Here is an 18722-nt window from a genome sequence, read left to right on the forward strand (position 1 = left end):
CCCTTGCCCTTACGGTTAAGTAGTCCTTTCTCTTGTCTCATACTCATTACAAATACTAGTGGCACCTACCTTGGCAGTCCAGAATTAAGTAATGGGGCTCCCATGAAAGCCAAATCAGTTGTTATCTGAAGTGTGTGTCATTAAGTGATATGTGGGATGCCACAACCTTCTCAGTCAGATTAGTACCCTGACACCGATTACTGCAGGCATTGTAATCAGAAGGTACATCCAGTACCTGAAGGGGCTACAAGGAAGCTGGGAGGGGACTTTTTACAAGAGTCTGTAGTGACAGGGCAAGGGGGAACGGGGTTAAATTGAAAGTGGGAAGGTTTAGATTGGATATCAGGAAGAAATTCTTCACAGAGAGGGTGGTGAGGCACTGGAACAGGTTGCCCAGAGAAGCTGTGGATGCCCCATCCCTGGAAGTGTTCAAGGCCAGGCTGGATGAGGCTTTGAGCAACCTGGTCTAGTGGAAGGTGTCCCTGCCCATGGCAAGGGGGTTGGAACTAGATGGTCTTTAAGGTCCCTTCCAACCCAAACCCTTCTATGAACCTATGATTTACATTTTGAGGTGGCTTAAGAAAAAAAAAGCCACATTTCCTGGTCATCTTTACCTAGAGTAAACCAAGTTATCTGCACAGAAGTCTTCATTATTTACACGTCAACTATACAAGTAACACAAAAACTCTTAGTAAAGCACCAGTGCTGACTTAAGGAGTAACACCTTCAAGTCAGAATATTAGTATTCCCTGTCACAAGTGACTCCTGAAATACTTCCAGGAGTTCCCTTTTTCTGTGTTGGCTGGATTCTTTGTTCATGTCTATCTTCCACATTCCAAGAAGATTAGTAATAGCAGCAGTTTTATAAAAGGTGTAGGTATCACAGACAGCTTTCACAGCATAATCAGTTCAGATCTTTTTAAAAGAAAAGAATGTAAAATCCACTGAGCTGGATTGTAAGGTTTTGCCAAGAGTTCATTAAATGGAGTCTATATAGAATTCGTGTGGTTGAAACAGACTCAGTTTCTGTGTGCAAACAACAGGATGTCCAGCAGTGCCAGGAGTCCACATGTAGTTCACGGGCAGTAGGGAACCCGCCTGTCCTAAGCGTCGGTGACCGATGCCAGTCATGTCACCTGGGCTTCGAGTAACCGTAAGGACACTGAAGAATGAGGCTGTCATGGCTGGGTAGGACATGAGTGCTATAGTATTCCACCAAGCTCCCCATGTTCAAAAACATGATGTCTGAATCCAGGTAAAACCTGCAATCCTGTTGTAGACCAAACACACATGTAATCATTGACAGGACTTTTTTCAACTCAATGTTTAAAAAAACCAAAACCCACAACATCAGAACAAAGAAGTACTTTTAAACAAGCTCCTGCTTTGCAAACTAGTCACCTACATGAGTAAGTCCCAATTAAACTCAGGAATTTAATATTCCTTCCTTCAAGATTTGATTGGAACTGAAATTTAGATGTGAACATTTCCAGCTAGTTTGTCTTTTGCACAATACAGCAACTACAAAGGCCAGATCAGAGTCCTCAAACTCCTGTCCTAGACCAGGCATTTGTAAGTGCACTAATCTTTACTTCTAGGAACGGGAAGAAATTTGGAGTTTGACTTGTTTGTTCCAATACGTACCGAGACACATGCACACTTTATAGAAGTACACACACCCGTGAAATTCATACGTGTACATGTGCACATACAAATACTTGCACACACAATGCAGCTACTAACCTTTTCAAAGATTCTGTAGTTTCTCACTTTTTCTGCAGATTCATCCCACACAACCAAGACCTTGAAGAAAAACACAACATATTCACCCTATGCTAATAAGCTCTTCTAAGGTCATGTATTATTAAGGATTTAGTTACAAACCAGCCTGAAAATATCATTCAAGTTATGATACTGATTGCCCCGATTTTCTTGCGTTAAGGAAACAGCACATCTAAATTATTAAGTAGTTAATCATATATAAGATACAGTATCTCTAAATCAAACAGGAGTTTTGGGGGATAGATTCAGCAGTCACAAGTTACCTTTCCAGGCTTAGTAGACGAGTTCCTAATACAGTACAATCCATTTTGTGGTTGCTGCCGTGGGCTACTAGCTTTAAAGGTCCTAAAAATAATACAGCAATTACACGTTAGCATTTTCTGTATCAGATAAGTAAAATGGCTAGATCTTAAAATTCTTATTACACAACTCTGTGTCAGTTGCAATGACTCTCAGCACGCCATAGCTGAAGATTTCCCTGTTCTCACACCTCAACCAGCAACACAGCACAGCAGATCTGGCCTTCTGCCCCACCTAGCACATCCCGGCAGAACAACCTTCTCCAGATGGAGCAAAGTTGCTTTCCAAGTAGCATGTATTTTCATTTGATCCATGAGCACTGTACTAAATCTCCCAGAAAGTGATTTCCATATGAAAGGAATGTAAATACTATTATTGCCTTTTTAAACACGAATTGTACCTATCAGGATGATCTCTGACTACTCTTCAGTACAGGTTTTTGTAGGACTTCTAAGCAACTATTTTAAAATCACATTCTACCTTTCAACTTCGAAGGATTCAGAGGTATTAAGAAATATCGATGCCGGCAGCCCAACCTGTAAAAAACGAAGAAAATAAATTTTCATGTAAGTCAATGACAAATCAAATGCTAGAAGCTCGTTATGCAAATTAGCTACAGCCACCAGCATCTGAAAGTATTGATGGTGGTTTAATCTTGACTTTATGCTTCTTCCTCCTTTACATCTAATATTAGAAACAAGGATTTAAAGGCATTCCTTAAAGCAAGGGGGTAATAAAAATCACACAGTGCTCATTTCAGGAAGTTTGGGGTTTTTTTCCAGAAATATGCCTGTAAAATATTCCCAAAAGTTTACATAATAAGGAAAAATACTCATTGAGAATGGATTATCTGCTTGATCTTACTTTTTCATAGTCATCATCAGAATCATCATCAGGTTGTTTTGGCTTGGAGGGTAGTGCTGGTTTTTCAAGGGAGAAGCTTCTAAAACTCTGTCCATCTGGTGGTGATCTCCTGGCAGAAACAGAGCAAAAACTGAAGGGCATCTCCTCAAGGAGACAGAGCAAACACACAAAACACTGACGGGATAATAAAACTAGAACTGAAGAGCAAGTTTCAGTTTAGGCCCGAACCGCAGGTTCATTTAGGTTGGAAAGGACCTGCAGACGATGATAATTTCGTCCAAGCTCCTGCACAACGCAGGTACAGCTAGATCAGGTAGCCAAGTCTACACAAGTTCTGAGTATCTCCAAGGATGGAGATCCCACAGCCTCTCCACAGGAACCTGTTGTGGTGTTTCACCATCTGCATGGCGCAGAGTTTTCCCTAACACTCACCTGTCATTTCCCAAGCTGTGACTTCGCCTGTTGCCTCTTACGCTGCCCCTGCAGCCCTCTGAGGTCTTGCCCTATCTCCTCCAGACCCACCCATTAAGTAGCTGTAGACAGCAGTGATCTCCCACCAGCCTTCCTCAAGGTTGAAGGAACCCGGTTCTCTCAGCCTCTTCCCACACCTCGTGTGCTACAGCCCAAATGTCTTGGTGGCCTTCCACTGGGCTCACTCCCTGTATCTTTCTTGATGGCCTCCTGCCTTTGAAGAGTTTATTTCTTGTTCTGCAGAGCTGCTCAACAACCCAATGGACAAAAGTGTTTTCATCTGACTCGCCACCATAATGAGTTCCACATCCCTTGCTAAAGCCGGTCTTCACATGAAGTGAAACACATTTGCTACCTCCACAGAAGCTGAAATTGTTTTTGCAGTACGCTGAGGTTCTAACATAAAGGTTCCTTACTCAGTACTATCAAACGACTATTAAGTCTCTAGGACACGCCTGAAAAGAAGTTAACTGCAAAATTATGGTGTAATGTTATTTTTTAAGTTTGGTTTATGTATTTCTTTCTGAACCATTTCAGAGGCTAAACTCACTGCAAAGTTTACAAACAACAAACAACGAGGCAAAAGAGCACAACACTGAGGAATAGAGGGATGGTGCAGGGAAGGAAACAGCTATCGGTGTGAATCTGAAACGTGTCTGTCAACTAGTCAACTAAACACACGATGGAAAAAGTTTGGAGTGCACTGTATTTCCATACTTACTGTAACAGGGAACATGAAGGCTTCTCTGACCTAGGCTTGATTCCAGGGTGCTGGTGGCTTGGCACAGGTGGCTTTGGGAGCACTGGTGGCACAAACAGTCCAGGTTTGCCATGTTCTTTGGGCTCAGTAAACTGTGACAGCTTGGGTTTATTGCCTGGTAGTGGAGGAGGAGTTCGCGGTGAAAGGTTTAAGGTTTTCAGCTTCTCGCATCCGTCTGGAGTAGTGAGAACTTGAGCTAGAGGCAGAGGCTCTGGAGGCAATGAGCAAGATTCTTTGACACACACTGGCTTTTTGAAAAGCGGCAGGGGGGGTACGGGGGGCAGCTGGTCGCTCAGTCTCCGGCTTGAGGGATGAATCTTTAGATTAGGTTCAGCTCGGCACTGTAACTGGGGTTCTCTCGAGCTTAACAGATCCTCTAGTTTGATATCAGGTAAGCTTCTTTTAGGAGGTGGTGGTGGTCCTGGCACAGCAGGTTTGCCAGCGAAGGAGTTTGTCCTTGATTCTGAGTAGGCAGCTTTTCTGACATGGGGAACTGGTGGAGGTGGGTAGGCTGGGGGCAGGACCATATCTACAGAAAAAAACATTAAAAACATCATGAAACACTGAGGGGAAAACACAGTATGTCAACAAATGGGACTTTTCAAATTTATTTTCTGTGTGATTTATTAAGATATTTCATTGGCATCTGGTCTGATAGTACCCAGAAAGCTGGATGAGCACTTAACATCCAGAATTGCGCTGAAATTATGTTTAGTAAACCCCTGCAATTTTTATTCAGGCATGGCTTATGATGACTTTGCAGAGTTTTCCCTTTGCTAAAACTAAAGCAAAAGATCACATTAAAAGCATTGCCCCTCCTCCAGACTGAGGACCAGCTACAGGTCCTTACAGGGCAGGAGGCCTGCAAGAAAACGTGCTCTTAAAGGCACCTAACACTGCCTGTAGTTGTTACTGCTGTTACTGGAGGCTTTTGACCCCAAGCCTCTCTCAAGATCAGACACCTGTGCGTTAGCTCAGTTATTTTACCGCCTGCAATGCTTTGGACAGAACCAAGCCAAAATAATCATCTGGCTTTCTACATGAACGTTGCCTTCACTGGGGGCCTTGCACAGGGCCTTTTGTGAGGGGAATGAAGGAAGTCACGTACCATCTTTCACTAGGTCAGAAGTGTCTGGCTGCAGGTAAGACTCCTCCTCCTCCTCCTGGTCGTAATCTGCAGATAAAAATCAGTGTGTCAGACTCAGGTAAGTACTCCTGGAACCAAGAAAGAGTATTGTCTATTTATGGCCTTTTAATAAGTATTTTCCAACTTTATTTTTTTTCCCAAGAGGTGAAAAAAATTTTTAAGTTTTGGTCCACCTCTCAGCTATTTAGAACAGGTATTTCCTTAAATTTTGATGTCCATCAAGCCATCGTTTACCACAGTGGGAGGTGAACTACACTGCACGTGAAAGACAGAAAATATTTAGTTAAAATGTACTTTCTGGTGACACCCTCTAGCATTAGAGACTTCCTGAGAAAAACTCAGATCAGTTGCAGACTACATGGATGCTCTGGCAAAACCAGTTGGGAAAAAAGTAATCCCCAAGACCTATTTCTAAACCAGAAACACTTACGACTTTGCAATACAGAAGCTTAAGCAAGCCTAGTGATATACAGTACAATTAATTCTTCTGCCTTGCTCTGGCAACAAAAAAGTGCACCGCAACAAATGCCTTCAATGGTTTCAATGTTGCCTTTAACTGTACAACAGAATAATCATGACATGAGAAACATGCTACCTTCAGGCAGTAATTTCTCATTATTGACTATGATGGGAGCCTCGTGGACAATACGCAGTATTTCCCCAGGGAAATGGGCTAAAAAGAGTTGAGAGCATCTAATAAAAGTCAGTTAGCTCTAATTGTCCTAATTTAAACTCCTGCTAGGCCTTGTAATTCATATTCCATGCAAGCCTTCCTTCCCATAAACACAGGAGTATTAAACTACAGTCCTACACAAAATGCTGATGAGTGTTTTCCTCCGCTTTGCAGCAACTGAACCGGATTTCCTAGAAGGACTCAATCCTATCTTTTTGCCCTAGTCAGGAAAAACAGTCAGGAATTTCCTTTCAGGAAATGAGAGCACTTGCTCCAACCAACCCTGCCCTTAGAAATCTGAGGGGGCAGGTGGGAGAAGGCCTAGCAAAGGAACTATGTTGACCCTTGAGGTGAAGAGGCTCCTGCTGGGTTTTGCCAACACATTTCTTGACCAGGTCAGTTGCTGAAAAATGCTGTGAACGCCTGACAGGCCCTCTGTAACGTCCTCACTTTTCACCAGAAAATAAACACACTCAGCCCAAACTGTTTACTGTGGAACAACTACAGCAACAAAGAGGTATCACACTTGGAATAAAATAGACTGTGCTAAGAGCGAGATTTTACGAGCCTTGCTTGAAAAGGTTATTCAGTTTGGAAGTCACTGAAGAAGGTTAGCCCATGCATTTCACGTAGGCCTGTCCTACATCTAATGCAAGATCCTCCTGAACTGGGGGGCTGATCAGTTCTGTTTCATGCTAAACAGACAACACAGATGCAACATCCCAGCGTGGGCGACTGCTTGTGCTGTAGGACAGGTGAGTTCATTTCACAGTCCTGACAGGAGGTAACTAGCTCTGCAGTGTTTTACTGCATTGCCTCCCCAGGTTTTCAGAACGTACTTTTAAGTGCCTGATATCCTGTTATCGTAATTACAGTCAATTACCGTCAATAATACTCAATTATCGTAATAAAGCCACTTTGCATTTCTACACTATGCCCTACAGACATATTCAATAGTTTTATCTTTCAGCTACATCTACAAACTCCCCAATATGCAGTCTTAATAAAAATTTTAAATAATATTATTAAGGTGTCGGAGACCCCCTTGAAAGATCTGAATTTCTTCAGTTACCATTTATGTTTACTAAAGGTTTGTGGCACAGAATATCTGCTTCCGATTTTAAACTACAGCAACTACACACCTTGTAAAAGAAGAATTTATAGTTCTAAATTGGATCAGTTTGACTAAGCTGTGGAAATAATTCCCACAGAAGCCAGAAGAAATAAATGAGCAAACACATCAAATCTTATTTATCAGTGTCTAAATTCATCACCTTCATTATTATCTGCTGAGTGATGAGAATACTTGATATCGATGGGACGTTCTACTGAGCCGTAGAAACTGTCTGCATCAGAACCAGAGTCACTGCAAGAAAAAAGACAGAGTACCTTCTGCATCACCGTGCCTGGGGCAGTAAACGTCTCTGGTAGCAGGGCTGCTGCACTGGAAAGGAACGCTGGAAAAGCGGAAGCAATCCATCCCCATCTCCCAGTTAACAGCCAGGTATGTTCCTGCCGTCTTTAAGTTTGTTTGTTTTACACAGAGCTGAGATTTAAAGTTCTCTTAATACGAAGATTGGTTTTTCTCTTGGCATTCTCGCAGCTCTGTAGGAGGAAGGCCTTTCATTCTTGGGCCTTACCGTGCCTCTGTTTATTTAACAGTAAATTACTTGTGGGTGCAAAAAGCCTAACACACTATTGTCAGGTGCTAGTGCAAAGGGGATAAAGAGCAGATAAAGATTAAAGGTTTATACCTGAATTCTGCTATTGTTTCTTTCTTCTCATGGTAGTGATCAATTTCCCTCCTCAAAGACAGCATCCAGTTCTGAAGAAGAATAAAAACACACTGTTCGACACATCCATCTTTAACTCATTACACAAAGCTGCAGGGGATCTGTCCTGTGTAGGAAGAGGCTAACTGCAGAACCCACACTGAGGCAGTCTTTATTTATCCATGACCTCGCATGGAGAGGACTTGCCAGTCAGATGTTTTGACTATCTGAAGTGCTACACACGAAGGCATTAAAACGTTAAACTTTCCATTTGCAAATTTCAAGCTGTTATTTCTAAGGCCAGGTACTTGTTCACGGTACATTTATGGGTGAGATACTTCACTGAACAGTTTTATCAAAGTTCAGCACACAAATACTGGTTCCTTGGCTGAAAACAAAATGAGGAATATGGAGAAAACCAGGCCATCCAGTACGTTGCTTAGAGCCATTCCCTGAATTACGACACGAAGTAGCGCTAACCTAACAGTCAAGACTTCAGACACGATTGCCAGAGGAGCCCAAAGAACCAGGTACACAAATTTCAGCCACAGCTGCGCGTCCAGTTCGTTGAGATTTTAGGGAAGTCCAAGATTCATTTTCTGCTTCGAGAAAAATTATATTGCAAAAGAGAGTTACCTTTCTTTCATCTTCAGAAGACGCTGAAAAAAACCACGTTCTGTGCTTCTTGCTAATGTGAACTAACTTGAAAGGAAACACGTTGCTTGATGTCGTCTCCTCAACTGCCCGCATAACCCTGAGAGACAGAACCGCCAACACGTGAAAACCTTAACCTAGGAAGTGCATTCTGCTGTGCAAGTCAAAGCTGTGACAGAAGGCAGTTTTACCAGCCACTTTTGCCTTAGGAAAAGGGTAACGCCCAGTCCCAGGAAAGCGCCACAAAAATCCCCAAACCTGCATCTGTACTACTTCCTCATTACAGTGACAGAACGGGCAGTGCAAGAGCGCTGACAGGAGAAGAAGCACTAGTGAACCTGCCAGACTTCCAGATGGGTATTTCCATCTCTTCCAGTTTTTACGAACTGCCTTAATGCCCAAGCTTCACACCAGGGTAACAAGTATTTAGGGCACCCGTGATCCTTATGCCACCCAAGGCACAGAGGAGAAACCAAACCACAGGTTTTCCAGGAAAACAAAGAATATTAAAAGTTAACTTATTTTTTCCCACTTTTCCCTTATAAACACTTCCTTGCACTTGGTTCTCTATTATTTCAACCCTCAACGTCTTTCACAAATTGCATAAGTTTGTTTCGTTTATGTTTTTCCCCAAAGGAGTCTCAGATGAGAAAATCCTTTACACACACACAGAAATTTGGTTGTAAATGCTCGCTGTAAGGCTTCAGAACAAATGAGGAGACTAAAATCTTAAGACTGTGGGTAATCTAAAAGCAACATTTTAAGATTTATTCAGTGCAAGCCATAGAGAAATCTGATTGAAGTTTTCGCAGTCATCACTGGGGCTTTCTTCTTCCTAAACTTGAGCTCACCAATTTCCTCTGTAATACATTATTTTCCGTAAGTCCTTAATATTTAGGGAAGGTGGTTTGCAAACATAGAAAAAAAAAGATTCTCAGAGACATTTGGCATTTGGTGAAGTACCTGATAAAGACAACATCGTCTTGAAGCAAGAAAAAAATGTAATCAACATCCTGAAGCTCCATTAAAAACTGTGTCAACTACAAAATTACTTCAGAATTTGAGATCCAGGGTTTTTTAGACTCCCAATCCTCCTTTTAAGTGTGAGCCTGTAGCCTTCTGCCTCTGCCCAGCCCAAAACAGAGCCACAAAAGGAACTGTAAGTTAGTTAGTTGACTAACATCAGGCTAATACGGACATTACTGTGGGCAATACCCATGGTCCAGCTGGGAGGGTTACTAGCTATAGGCGTCACTGGTGAACTCAGCACTTCCTCAGCTCCCGTCCGCTCCTAACACATGAACACTGCTGATTGACATCTCCAGTATGAAAGTCCAGGGAAGCCTTAGAGTGACTCGTTTTCACACAGCCTTACGCAACTTCTCAGTCTTAACAAATTCTTTTAATTCCAAATTCTTTCTCAATAATGCTTATGCCTGTGCGTACCACTAGCCACGACCCAGTCACGGTTCCGATCGAGCGCTCTACAAGGCTGCCAGAATGCAGATACATAAAAAAGAAATTATGCAGTCCCCAGCATTTCCAAATTCCATGGTATTTTTCACATTTATGTGATTACAGAAGTTAGGGTCATGGCCAAGTAACAGTACAGGTCACTTATACAAATTCACCTTGAATTTTTACTTAGCTACAGTGTTTAAAACTGCGTCCCCATAAAACATGCCATTGCTGTGGTCAGTTATAAAGCTCTCACATTCTAATAAAAGCTATTTCCTTATTCCAAAAGTCTGAGAATATTATGCATGACAAGAATAACAAGATGTTCACAAATACAATAAAGTTGCAGTGGTTAAGACCAATAATGTAATATTTCTCTACATTTTCTCTATCATTAGTCCTTTCTTCGCACGAATTACAACAGCAGTTTCCTAAAGTTAGGTTAGGCTTCTACTAGCAGGCCTTGTATGCATGCTGCACTCAGTCAGATTCCGACAGCGCTGGTTAACTTGAAAGCCATCCATTTTTGTCTTCAGCTTAAAAAGCAAAATAATTAAGATTTATAAGGTGTAGCAAAATGAGTCAGACATTTCGCACACGCATTCTCTCATTTATCGCTCCTGTAGCTGATTCAGTTTTGACACCAATGAGTGTTACTGAATCAGTAGCTCCATAAATATTCCTTTCCCATTCCTTCCTATTTTTGTGAAGATCATGGAAATAACTAGAGAACAAAGATTGTTTGTCTGAAAGAATCCACATCTATTTGCATGTGCAAAGTCTGCATTAAGCCAGTAACAAGAGTAAGGCCATTGCAGTTTTAACAGCTTTACTGGTTTAGTTCCAACAGAGGAAGGCTATGCACTTGCAAAGCACAGGAAACATCATATGTGCAATTTGAGAGGAATACATCTCTCAGAATCTGGTAGTTGTGTTTAACTTACTTGGAAATGAAGACACTAGCCCCCTGTATTAAGTAAAAGAAGCTCCGGTGTTAAGTAAGTTCTCTGGCACCCACCTGTTGTAACCATTCAAAGAAAATGCACCCTGTGGAGATGCAGATGTGCTACTCTTAAAATAGTAAATACATCCCTCGTGGATAATCACAAATCTCAAGGGCCCTGAAAAGATACAGACAAAAAGTGAGCAAAATATAAATCCAGAGGTAGTACGTTAACTAGAACCTCGTAACTTGGGTAGAATTAATGTTCAAGATATTAGGAATCTCAATCGTTACAAAAGAGCACAAACTAGTTAAGTGACAGCCTGTTGATGATCAGTCACATGGTAAAGCTGTCCATTCACAGAGTGGCAGGACTAAGGGTCGTATTTACTTCTGTCATTCCAGAGGCAGCTCATCTGGTAACTTCAACAGAAGCCTAAGAGACTGCAGGTCTGACCTCCCCCTGTGCTCCTTTACTAGAGGAATTCGCTAATTAAAAGCGCAACCTACACAAAATTGGAGGAAGGCAGCCACAGGCTACAAATACATATTTATGTCTGTGAGGTACTTCCCTCTGTTCTTTCACCTCAAGTACATAAAGCTGCCAATTAAACCGATGGTTTCTGTTCTTTTTTTAAGGGGACCAACACTACTTCTTTACCAAAGGCTCTAATCTTGGTCCTTAACTATGTAAGTATAGTTTGTTTATAAACAGGGGTAGCAAATGAGTAGGCATATCAATAAACCCAAAATCTTACGCTTTCTCCATGTAAATAGGTTCTGATTCCAAAAGCAATTACTGTTTCTAAGTACAGACTAATGTTGGCAGTCAGAAAATTTCCATTTCACAACAACAGCAGGAGATGGGGATATTTTTCCAGTACAGAATAACATACTGGAAAAAAAAAGCTGAGTACTTATTTCTTTTAGAAAAGAATATTTGAAATTGATACATATCCCGGGCACCTATTTCTGTCTTTCAAATCTCACTTGGGAAGAACTTGACAAGAGATTTAACCAAGTAAAAGAAAATCAACCACAACATTGACCATTAAAGATTCACAGATCCAAAACAATTCAAGGAAATTCAATATGGGTCTGGCATACACATATTCCAGTAAAACCGTAATGCATTAGGGACAGACTAAGTGGATGAACAGTTTACTAGCCTGCTAACATGAAATGGGTTAATGGCCCCAAAGGCAAGCATTTAAAACATTTGGTTAATACCTCATTCAACTTACACTTCAAGATCTGCAGCTGGGTGCCTCCTTTTTTATGAAGATAGCCTGATTTGGTCACTCCTCCAGGCATTGTCAAAAGGTTTTGTGCTCCAATTGCCTTCATTGGGACTGGCCAGACCTGCTCCTGCGAGGCCATCGTTCTGCAACGCAGAATAATTAAAACCAGTCGAAAACTTAGCTTTTACCGAGAAACAAAGCTTGGTTCCTTAAACAAGCTTTCCAAACAACTAACGTGGTTCAGCATTCAAGTATGTAGCACAGACGGGTGTTCATAGATTCCAGGAAGTTTGTAATGTATAAAAAACATGGTGCAAAAAGTCCCGATTTATTTTTATACAGCTCTCAAAAGTGATTGACAGTTGTTGAAACAATGGAAGAGTGCTTAGTAAGTGTTATTTAAGAATTTACATTTTACAAATGCCCCAGATAACACTGTGAGACTTCACCAGGCAGGTGACTAGAAAGAAAATGGGTTTCTTCTCCAAATTTCTATGCCACAGGTGTATATACGTAGTCATTTTCTGCATAATGAGGGAATACACAGTCATATTTTACTAACTGCAGTATCCAATACTACTTACTCCCTATATTTACAGGGTTTATTCTGAATGGAAGTGTTAGTATGTAATCTTGTACTGGATGTCATGTGACAGCGCCTCGTGCAAATGAAGTTCATCTCAGGTTGCTGCAGGCTGCCATCTCATTCTTGTAACAGTTATTAATGCCATGCTCCAAGCAGGTTTGCAGCTACCGCTCTGTCTGCTGTTGTCTTAAAACAAGTTAACAAAAAACCCACTTTCTTAAGCAGCAGTCTTTTCTGTCTGATATATCACTATGAGACCTTTCCTTCAACTGGTAACAGAACAAGGCTGAAAATCCTACTGTGTATACAGGAACGAAATCATGCATGAACTGAAGGATTTGGGTTGGAAGGGACCTTAAAGATCATCTAGTTCCAACCCCCCTGCCATGGGCAGGGACACCTCCCACTAGACCAGGTTGCTCAGAGCCTCATCCAGCCTGGCCTTGAACACTTCCAGGGATGGGGCATCCACAGCTTCTCTGGGCAACCTGTTCCAGTGCCTCACCACCCTCTCTGGGAAGAACTTCTTCCTGATATCTAATCTAAACCTCCCCACTTTCAATTTAAACCCATTACCCCTTGTCCTGTCACTACAGGACAAAAAAACTGCTAGTAATTTCCACCCCTCCCCACAGCACATATCATCAGCAAAGGGCGAGCAGTTAGATCTAAATCCTAAACTAATCTACTGAAAGATGGATTGATTTGCATTTCTGTTTTTCGTAACACATATCAATGGAGACGTGCTCTACTGTTGCAGTTAATCCCTCTTCAGAACTGTATCACTTGCTTATTCTTTTCAGAATGGGTACTTCAAGTTGCCATCTTAGGCTGAAGAACCTAGTGCTCAGGTAGGTGCGGAAGGCTGGAACTGGGTGATCTTCAAGGTCCCTTCCAATCCAAACCAGTCTATGGTTCTGTGAATTTTAAGCAGGAGAGTTTAAACTCAAATTCGCCAGGCAGCCTAGAAAAGCTAATCACACAAATTACGTTTCAGTCTCCAGTGTTGTAGAGCAGGCACAGGCAGAGAAAATAGGGTCCAAGGGCCTGGAAAGGTTCTCCCAGCAGACACTGCAAGGCACCATGGTTTCCCAATTTTCCCTCAGGACCTTCCTGCTCACTGAAAGGTAAGTTACTTCTGCTGTTCAGCTCTATTCTTCCTTCTGCTATTTCCTCCCTGTTCTTATTATATGACTGAGAACTCCCCAAGCAGAGCTGTTCCTTCATCCCTTCTCCCCCACAGTGAAGTTTCTAGCAACAGCAGTGTGTTATCAGTTCCAAGAAGGGGCTACACACAGATATTTTAAGCTTTTAAGCATTACCAAAGCAACAAAAGTTAACACTCCACCCACACCCCTCCAAGAAAGAATCCTTCCAAATGATTTTTCCACATCTTGTGGCAAAGTCAGAGGGAGTGAAACAGAGCATTACCCAGCTGGCTGCGGACGCCAAACAACCCTGCAGTACTGCTCAGGAGACTTCCGTAAAGTGAGGAACACAAGGCAAGTCCCGGGCTAAGATTTTCTTCTAAGAACAGGCACATCAACATACAATCATTGGAAATTAATTTATGATTAAGTTATTCCATTCTGTTTCTAGTTACATTCAGATAAGAAGAATTAAAAATGGAACCTTTTTATTCAGACAAATATACTCTGACATCAGTTTTCTTGAACTCACTCTAACGTTTGTCTCAATGCCATCCAACAGTTTCGAGTCCATCACAGGTCTCCAAACCCTGTGTGCTTTTACTACAAAGAACATAGAATCACAGGATGGTTGGGGTTGGAAGGGACCTTAAAGCTCATCTAGTTCCAACCCCCCTGCCATGGGCAGGGACACCCTCCACTAGACCAAGTTGCTCACAGCCTCATCCAGCCTGGCCTTGAACACTTCCAGGGATGGGGCATCCACAGCTTCTCTGGGCAACCTGTTCCAGTGCCTCACCACCCTCTCCGTGAAGAAGAAACTTCAGCACCCGGCCTCTGGTGTGAAACTGTTTCAGTGTCCTATACTTCGGTTGAAAACCTATCAAGAAAAGGCAGAGTTAAAGCTCTGGGAGAGGTTACCCAAAACAAACAGTAACCTGAGACTTCTCAGAAGCCGAACACTGGGGACAAGGGTATCCCACCCTAGGTAAATAGAGAAAACAAATATTTGAACTAGGTCACTTAGCTCTCTGTACGGGAACAGAGTAGTTAGACTACTCACCAAAGCACACCTGGATGGGCTGTTTTCTCCTCCACCTGATAAGCCAGCATATCAAGGCAGACAGAAAATATATAAATCATGGAAGCAGAGGGAAATAAAATCCATCCCATTCTACACGGTGATGACTATAGGATTTAACTGAGGGGAAAGGACAACAGAGTATCAGGTTCTGCTTCCTCTGTTCATGATCATTTCTGGCTTTTGACTACTCCCTATAGAACAGTCCCGAGAATAGAGACCAAGCCTCACAACTTCCCCGAGAATAGAGACCAAGCCTCACAACTTCCCCATCCCAGCTAAGCGAACAAGAGGAAATGCAGCTGAACTCCACGCAACCAAGTAGACAGTTGATGAGCTAAAGAGCCCACGTACTCTACCAGGCTTCTCAATCGATTTAGAGGCTGCAGTGCCCATTTTCTGCATCTCCTTTTGACTCGTAGCGCTCCCCATCACATCTGTGAGGCTCCTCAGGCACTTCCATTCACAGACACATAGGGAGGACTTTGGCATTCTGAACTGAAATGTGTGAGTTAGGCTTCTCAAATCCATTTAAGTTCTTGCAATCTAGGCCCAAGCAAATTTTTCTTCTTTTCTTGACAGTACCAAACAACTCTGGAGACACACTAGATCCTATGGTAGATGCTCCATCCCTGGAAGTATTCAAGGCCAGACTGGACAAGGCTTTGAGCAACCTGGTCTAGTGGAAGGTGTCCCTGCCCATGGCAGGGAGGTTGGAACTAGATGGTCTTTAAGGTCCCTTCCAACCCAAACCAGTCTGTGATTCTATGATTCTATTTTGCATCAAGCTGCTGGGAGAAAGGTGTCAAAACAAAGTAACCGCAGGATATTTAGTGTCGGGGTGGGAGGAAAGAAAAAAAGGATGCTTTTCAAGATTTTTCTGGTCTTAGCATCCACAATATGGTTGCCTTTAGCTCACTGAAACAGTTCCTTCCACTCTTGATATTCCTCGTAGAATTTTTTTAAACTACTACATGAGGAACAGATCAATAGCAAGCACTGAAGTCACTGCAGAGCCTGTTAGCTCCATGATCCTCAAGAACGGCATTTCCAAGTTGTTCCTTACGCAGTCACATTCTTGCACTGCGAGCCAGAGAGCCCACTACACGTTTTCAGCCCGGGTGCAGAAGCTGGGTGCCTGTCCCTCTTCCAAAGAGCTGACACTGAAGTTAACAGAAAGGGCCCACTAAGTGCGATAAGAGCCAAGCCACGCTCTCCGACACCGGTCCTCCCCAGCACAGGAGGTGACAGCCCCACTCATGGTCTTGTGCAAGCTTCTAGTAGCAGCCACACACTTGATTCTTCTTCCCACTCACCAAGGGACTAGATGCATGTTTTAAATTTACATTTTCCCCCAGGGCCCAAACCCCATTATAAGTGGCTGTTGAATCAATCTTCTCCCCACTGCAACAGCCCTGAACAGAAGCCTCTGAACCCGAAGAGGATGACAGCAGGCAGTGAAAGGCCTCGCATCACTGTTTCTGAGATGACCCCCATGATAATTTATGCCCGTGAGGGAGATGATAGGCCTTCGAGTGTAGCAGGAGAAATGGTTGAACAGCACTTTATAGGAATTGCTTCATCATTCCACAGCGCTTTTGGAAAGACACAACTCTTGGGTGTGACAGGAATATACAGAACTTACACAATTACTGTTGTAATCACTTCATATATACAAACTGGTCTGCCAGACTCCAAAACCAAACCCATCTGCAGTGTACCGTTACTGCATCAGTAAAGTTAGGCCAAGCCTATCACGAGTATACTTTTCTCAAACACAAAAATAAAAGCCAGCCCGTTGTGATAAATACCATGAAAGTCACAACAGCATGAAAAAAAGCGAAATTACACGCTGCACTGTGTAACGTGGCTAGTACAGAAGTATCTTCTGAATCATAACAGTACTCTTACCAAGCTCAAACTCCAAATGGAGAGTAGAGTTCTGTTACAGTGCAGTATGCAAACACATACATCTGTGAAGTAATTTTAACCTATCCCCTCAGCCAGCATATATAGAACAGCTAGATTGGAGGCTAGGGCACAACTTCACAGGCTAGAAGTCCATCTGCAAGTAAAAATAAAATTCTGCAATATTACAAATCTGGATTACATTACAGAAGAACTCTTACCCCTTTTTGGCCTTAAGAGCTATGGCGTTCAGCCCAATTAAAGCAAATACAAGCTGATTCAACTAAGGATTGCATCCTGGAAGAGCCAGAGTCCTCAGCTCTTGCTTAACTTCAGCAGAACATATGGCAGATGTGATCATCTCCACATCTTGTGGTATATGGGCATAAAAACTCATGACCCTCATCTCTCAAACTAAAGCTGCCAAAAGTTGTATTCAAAGTTCTCACTTGTTATAATATTATTTATGGTCTGTCCTGGAGCCCAGTTTGGTCATGCTGCACACAAATACAAAACAGCCTCCAAAGTTGCAGTACAAAAATGAAACCTGATCTGAATTTGTAACAAGAATCTCTATGCCAATTATGCCGAGAACATTTTAAACTCCACCATATCTTAACTTCCAGTCTTGCAATTCTATTTTGAAAGTAAAAGGCAAAGCAAGATGCTAGTTTCCTTCTGAATGTAACTTCCATGTAATATTACATATATAACATAGAACTTCCAGACACAAATCTATTCCTCATATAATGCAGGGGGAGACTGCAGCTTCAGTCTCTACAAGAGGCTTAACCAGAAATGAGGCATTAGATACAGCAAAACTGTAAAATGAAAGCTTCCCCGATGTGCTCTCTCTCAGCAACCCTGAACAAGAACTAGTTCTCCAATTCAGACAGCTAAACGTTGAACATCTGTTCTTAACACGGCTTTCCGCAAGATTTTCAGGTCTCTCTTCCATTTATTCACCATTCTCCAGTATTTCTGAACTACTCTTCCACAAGCTCTCCCGCTTTTTTGGTGACACATTCCATTTCTTAATACTTGTAACAGCCCCTTTCACAACAGCCTCTCAGAAGGACTAATAGCACAGTACAAACACTGTGAAGGCAAATAAATCTTAGGGGACAAAGGGAACAGAGGACTAAGCCCGACGGAGATACACTGTTGGAAGCAAATTTACTCAGTTGAACTTGCTTCAACTTGCTTTTCTTTTCTGGCAAATGTTTTCACCACACACGCCTCAACTCTTCCCCTCTGATTCTTTACCCTTGAATTTTCTGCATGAGTCTGAAGTATTTTCCCCCAGATACAATGTTGTTCTCCTTGTTTTAGTCTGCTCTCTACCTAAAAGCGAAAAGATGACAGAAACACGAGCCACACACACGCACTAACCTGGTGACCGTGCCTGACCGACACAACTGCTGACCGCCAAACGATTGTTTCCTCTGGGACGACAAAGCCATTAATAACTTACGACCCCTCTCAGGCATGACAGGAACATCGCTGCGCTTCTCCCCGTCCGCGCAGTGCAAGGCTGAACGTGACTGCGAGAGCTGCTGTACGCTCAGCACACAGGAGGAAGAGAAACCCTGCCCCGACTGCTTGTGCATCCGCGCTGCAGGGCGGCCAAACGGGACGCCTAGGCAATGACTGGTTTCCTTTGCTACTTCCTGCTTCCCCCCAGTGCTAGTGGGCAGCGCTATCTTTGTCAGACCTCCCAGCTTCCCAGAGAGGTTATACATCAAACCTGGCGCACCTCGAACCTCTCTCAGACGGCAAGCCAGAAAGCAGAGGGGATTTTCCAGTGCTCCCTTGCTTCCTGCTCACCTTTCAACCAACTCGTTTCCCTCGGGAGAAAAAGAAAGTAGTCCTTGTTTCTTACCGTCTGCTCAGGCTCTCACGCCCGCCGTGGCACAGCTCGGAAACGCTGCCTG

At 42.8% G+C, this 18722-nt stretch overlaps 1 protein-coding gene across 1 annotated transcript; it reads right to left on the bottom strand.

The window, feature by feature from the left end:
• Nucleotides 1-1132: 1132 nt before the first annotated feature.
• On the bottom strand, nucleotides 1133-18278 carry SH3BP2 (SH3-domain binding protein 2). The gene is made up of 13 exons (XM_010153798.1): nucleotides 18181-18278; nucleotides 12069-12208; nucleotides 10900-11002; nucleotides 8406-8523; nucleotides 7752-7822; nucleotides 7272-7363; nucleotides 5286-5351; nucleotides 4139-4706; nucleotides 2947-3055; nucleotides 2563-2618; nucleotides 2046-2127; nucleotides 1744-1803; nucleotides 1133-1270 (listed from the first exon to the last, which is right to left on the bottom strand). Exons 1-13 carry the CDS (start codon nucleotides 18276-18278, stop codon nucleotides 1133-1135), a joined length of 1701 nt encoding a protein of 566 aa, XP_010152100.1.
• Between the last annotated feature and the right edge of the window lie 444 nt (nucleotides 18279-18722).

The sequence above is a fragment of the Eurypyga helias genome, unplaced genomic scaffold, assembly GCF_000690775.1.
Source record: "Eurypyga helias isolate BGI_N326 unplaced genomic scaffold, ASM69077v1 scaffold39066, whole genome shotgun sequence".
NCBI classification, from domain to species: domain Eukaryota; kingdom Metazoa; phylum Chordata; class Aves; order Eurypygiformes; family Eurypygidae; genus Eurypyga; species Eurypyga helias.

What these genes read in the sequence shown, in the direction of transcription:
- SH3BP2 (XM_010153798.1), bottom strand. Translation starts at nt 18,278, where the DNA reads ATGCCTGAGAGGGGTCGTAAGTTATTAATGGCTTTGTCGTCCCAGAGG. An exon ending in CCAGCTGCAGATCTTGAAGT is followed by an intron (nt 11,003 to 12,068) that starts GTAAGTTGAATG and finishes GTATCTTTTCAG; the next exon opens with GGCCCTTGAGATTTGTGATT. An exon ending in GAAACAATAGCAGAATTCAG is followed by an intron (nt 7,364 to 7,751) that starts GTATAAACCTTT and finishes TTTTTCTTGCAG; the next exon opens with TGACTCTGGTTCTGATGCAG.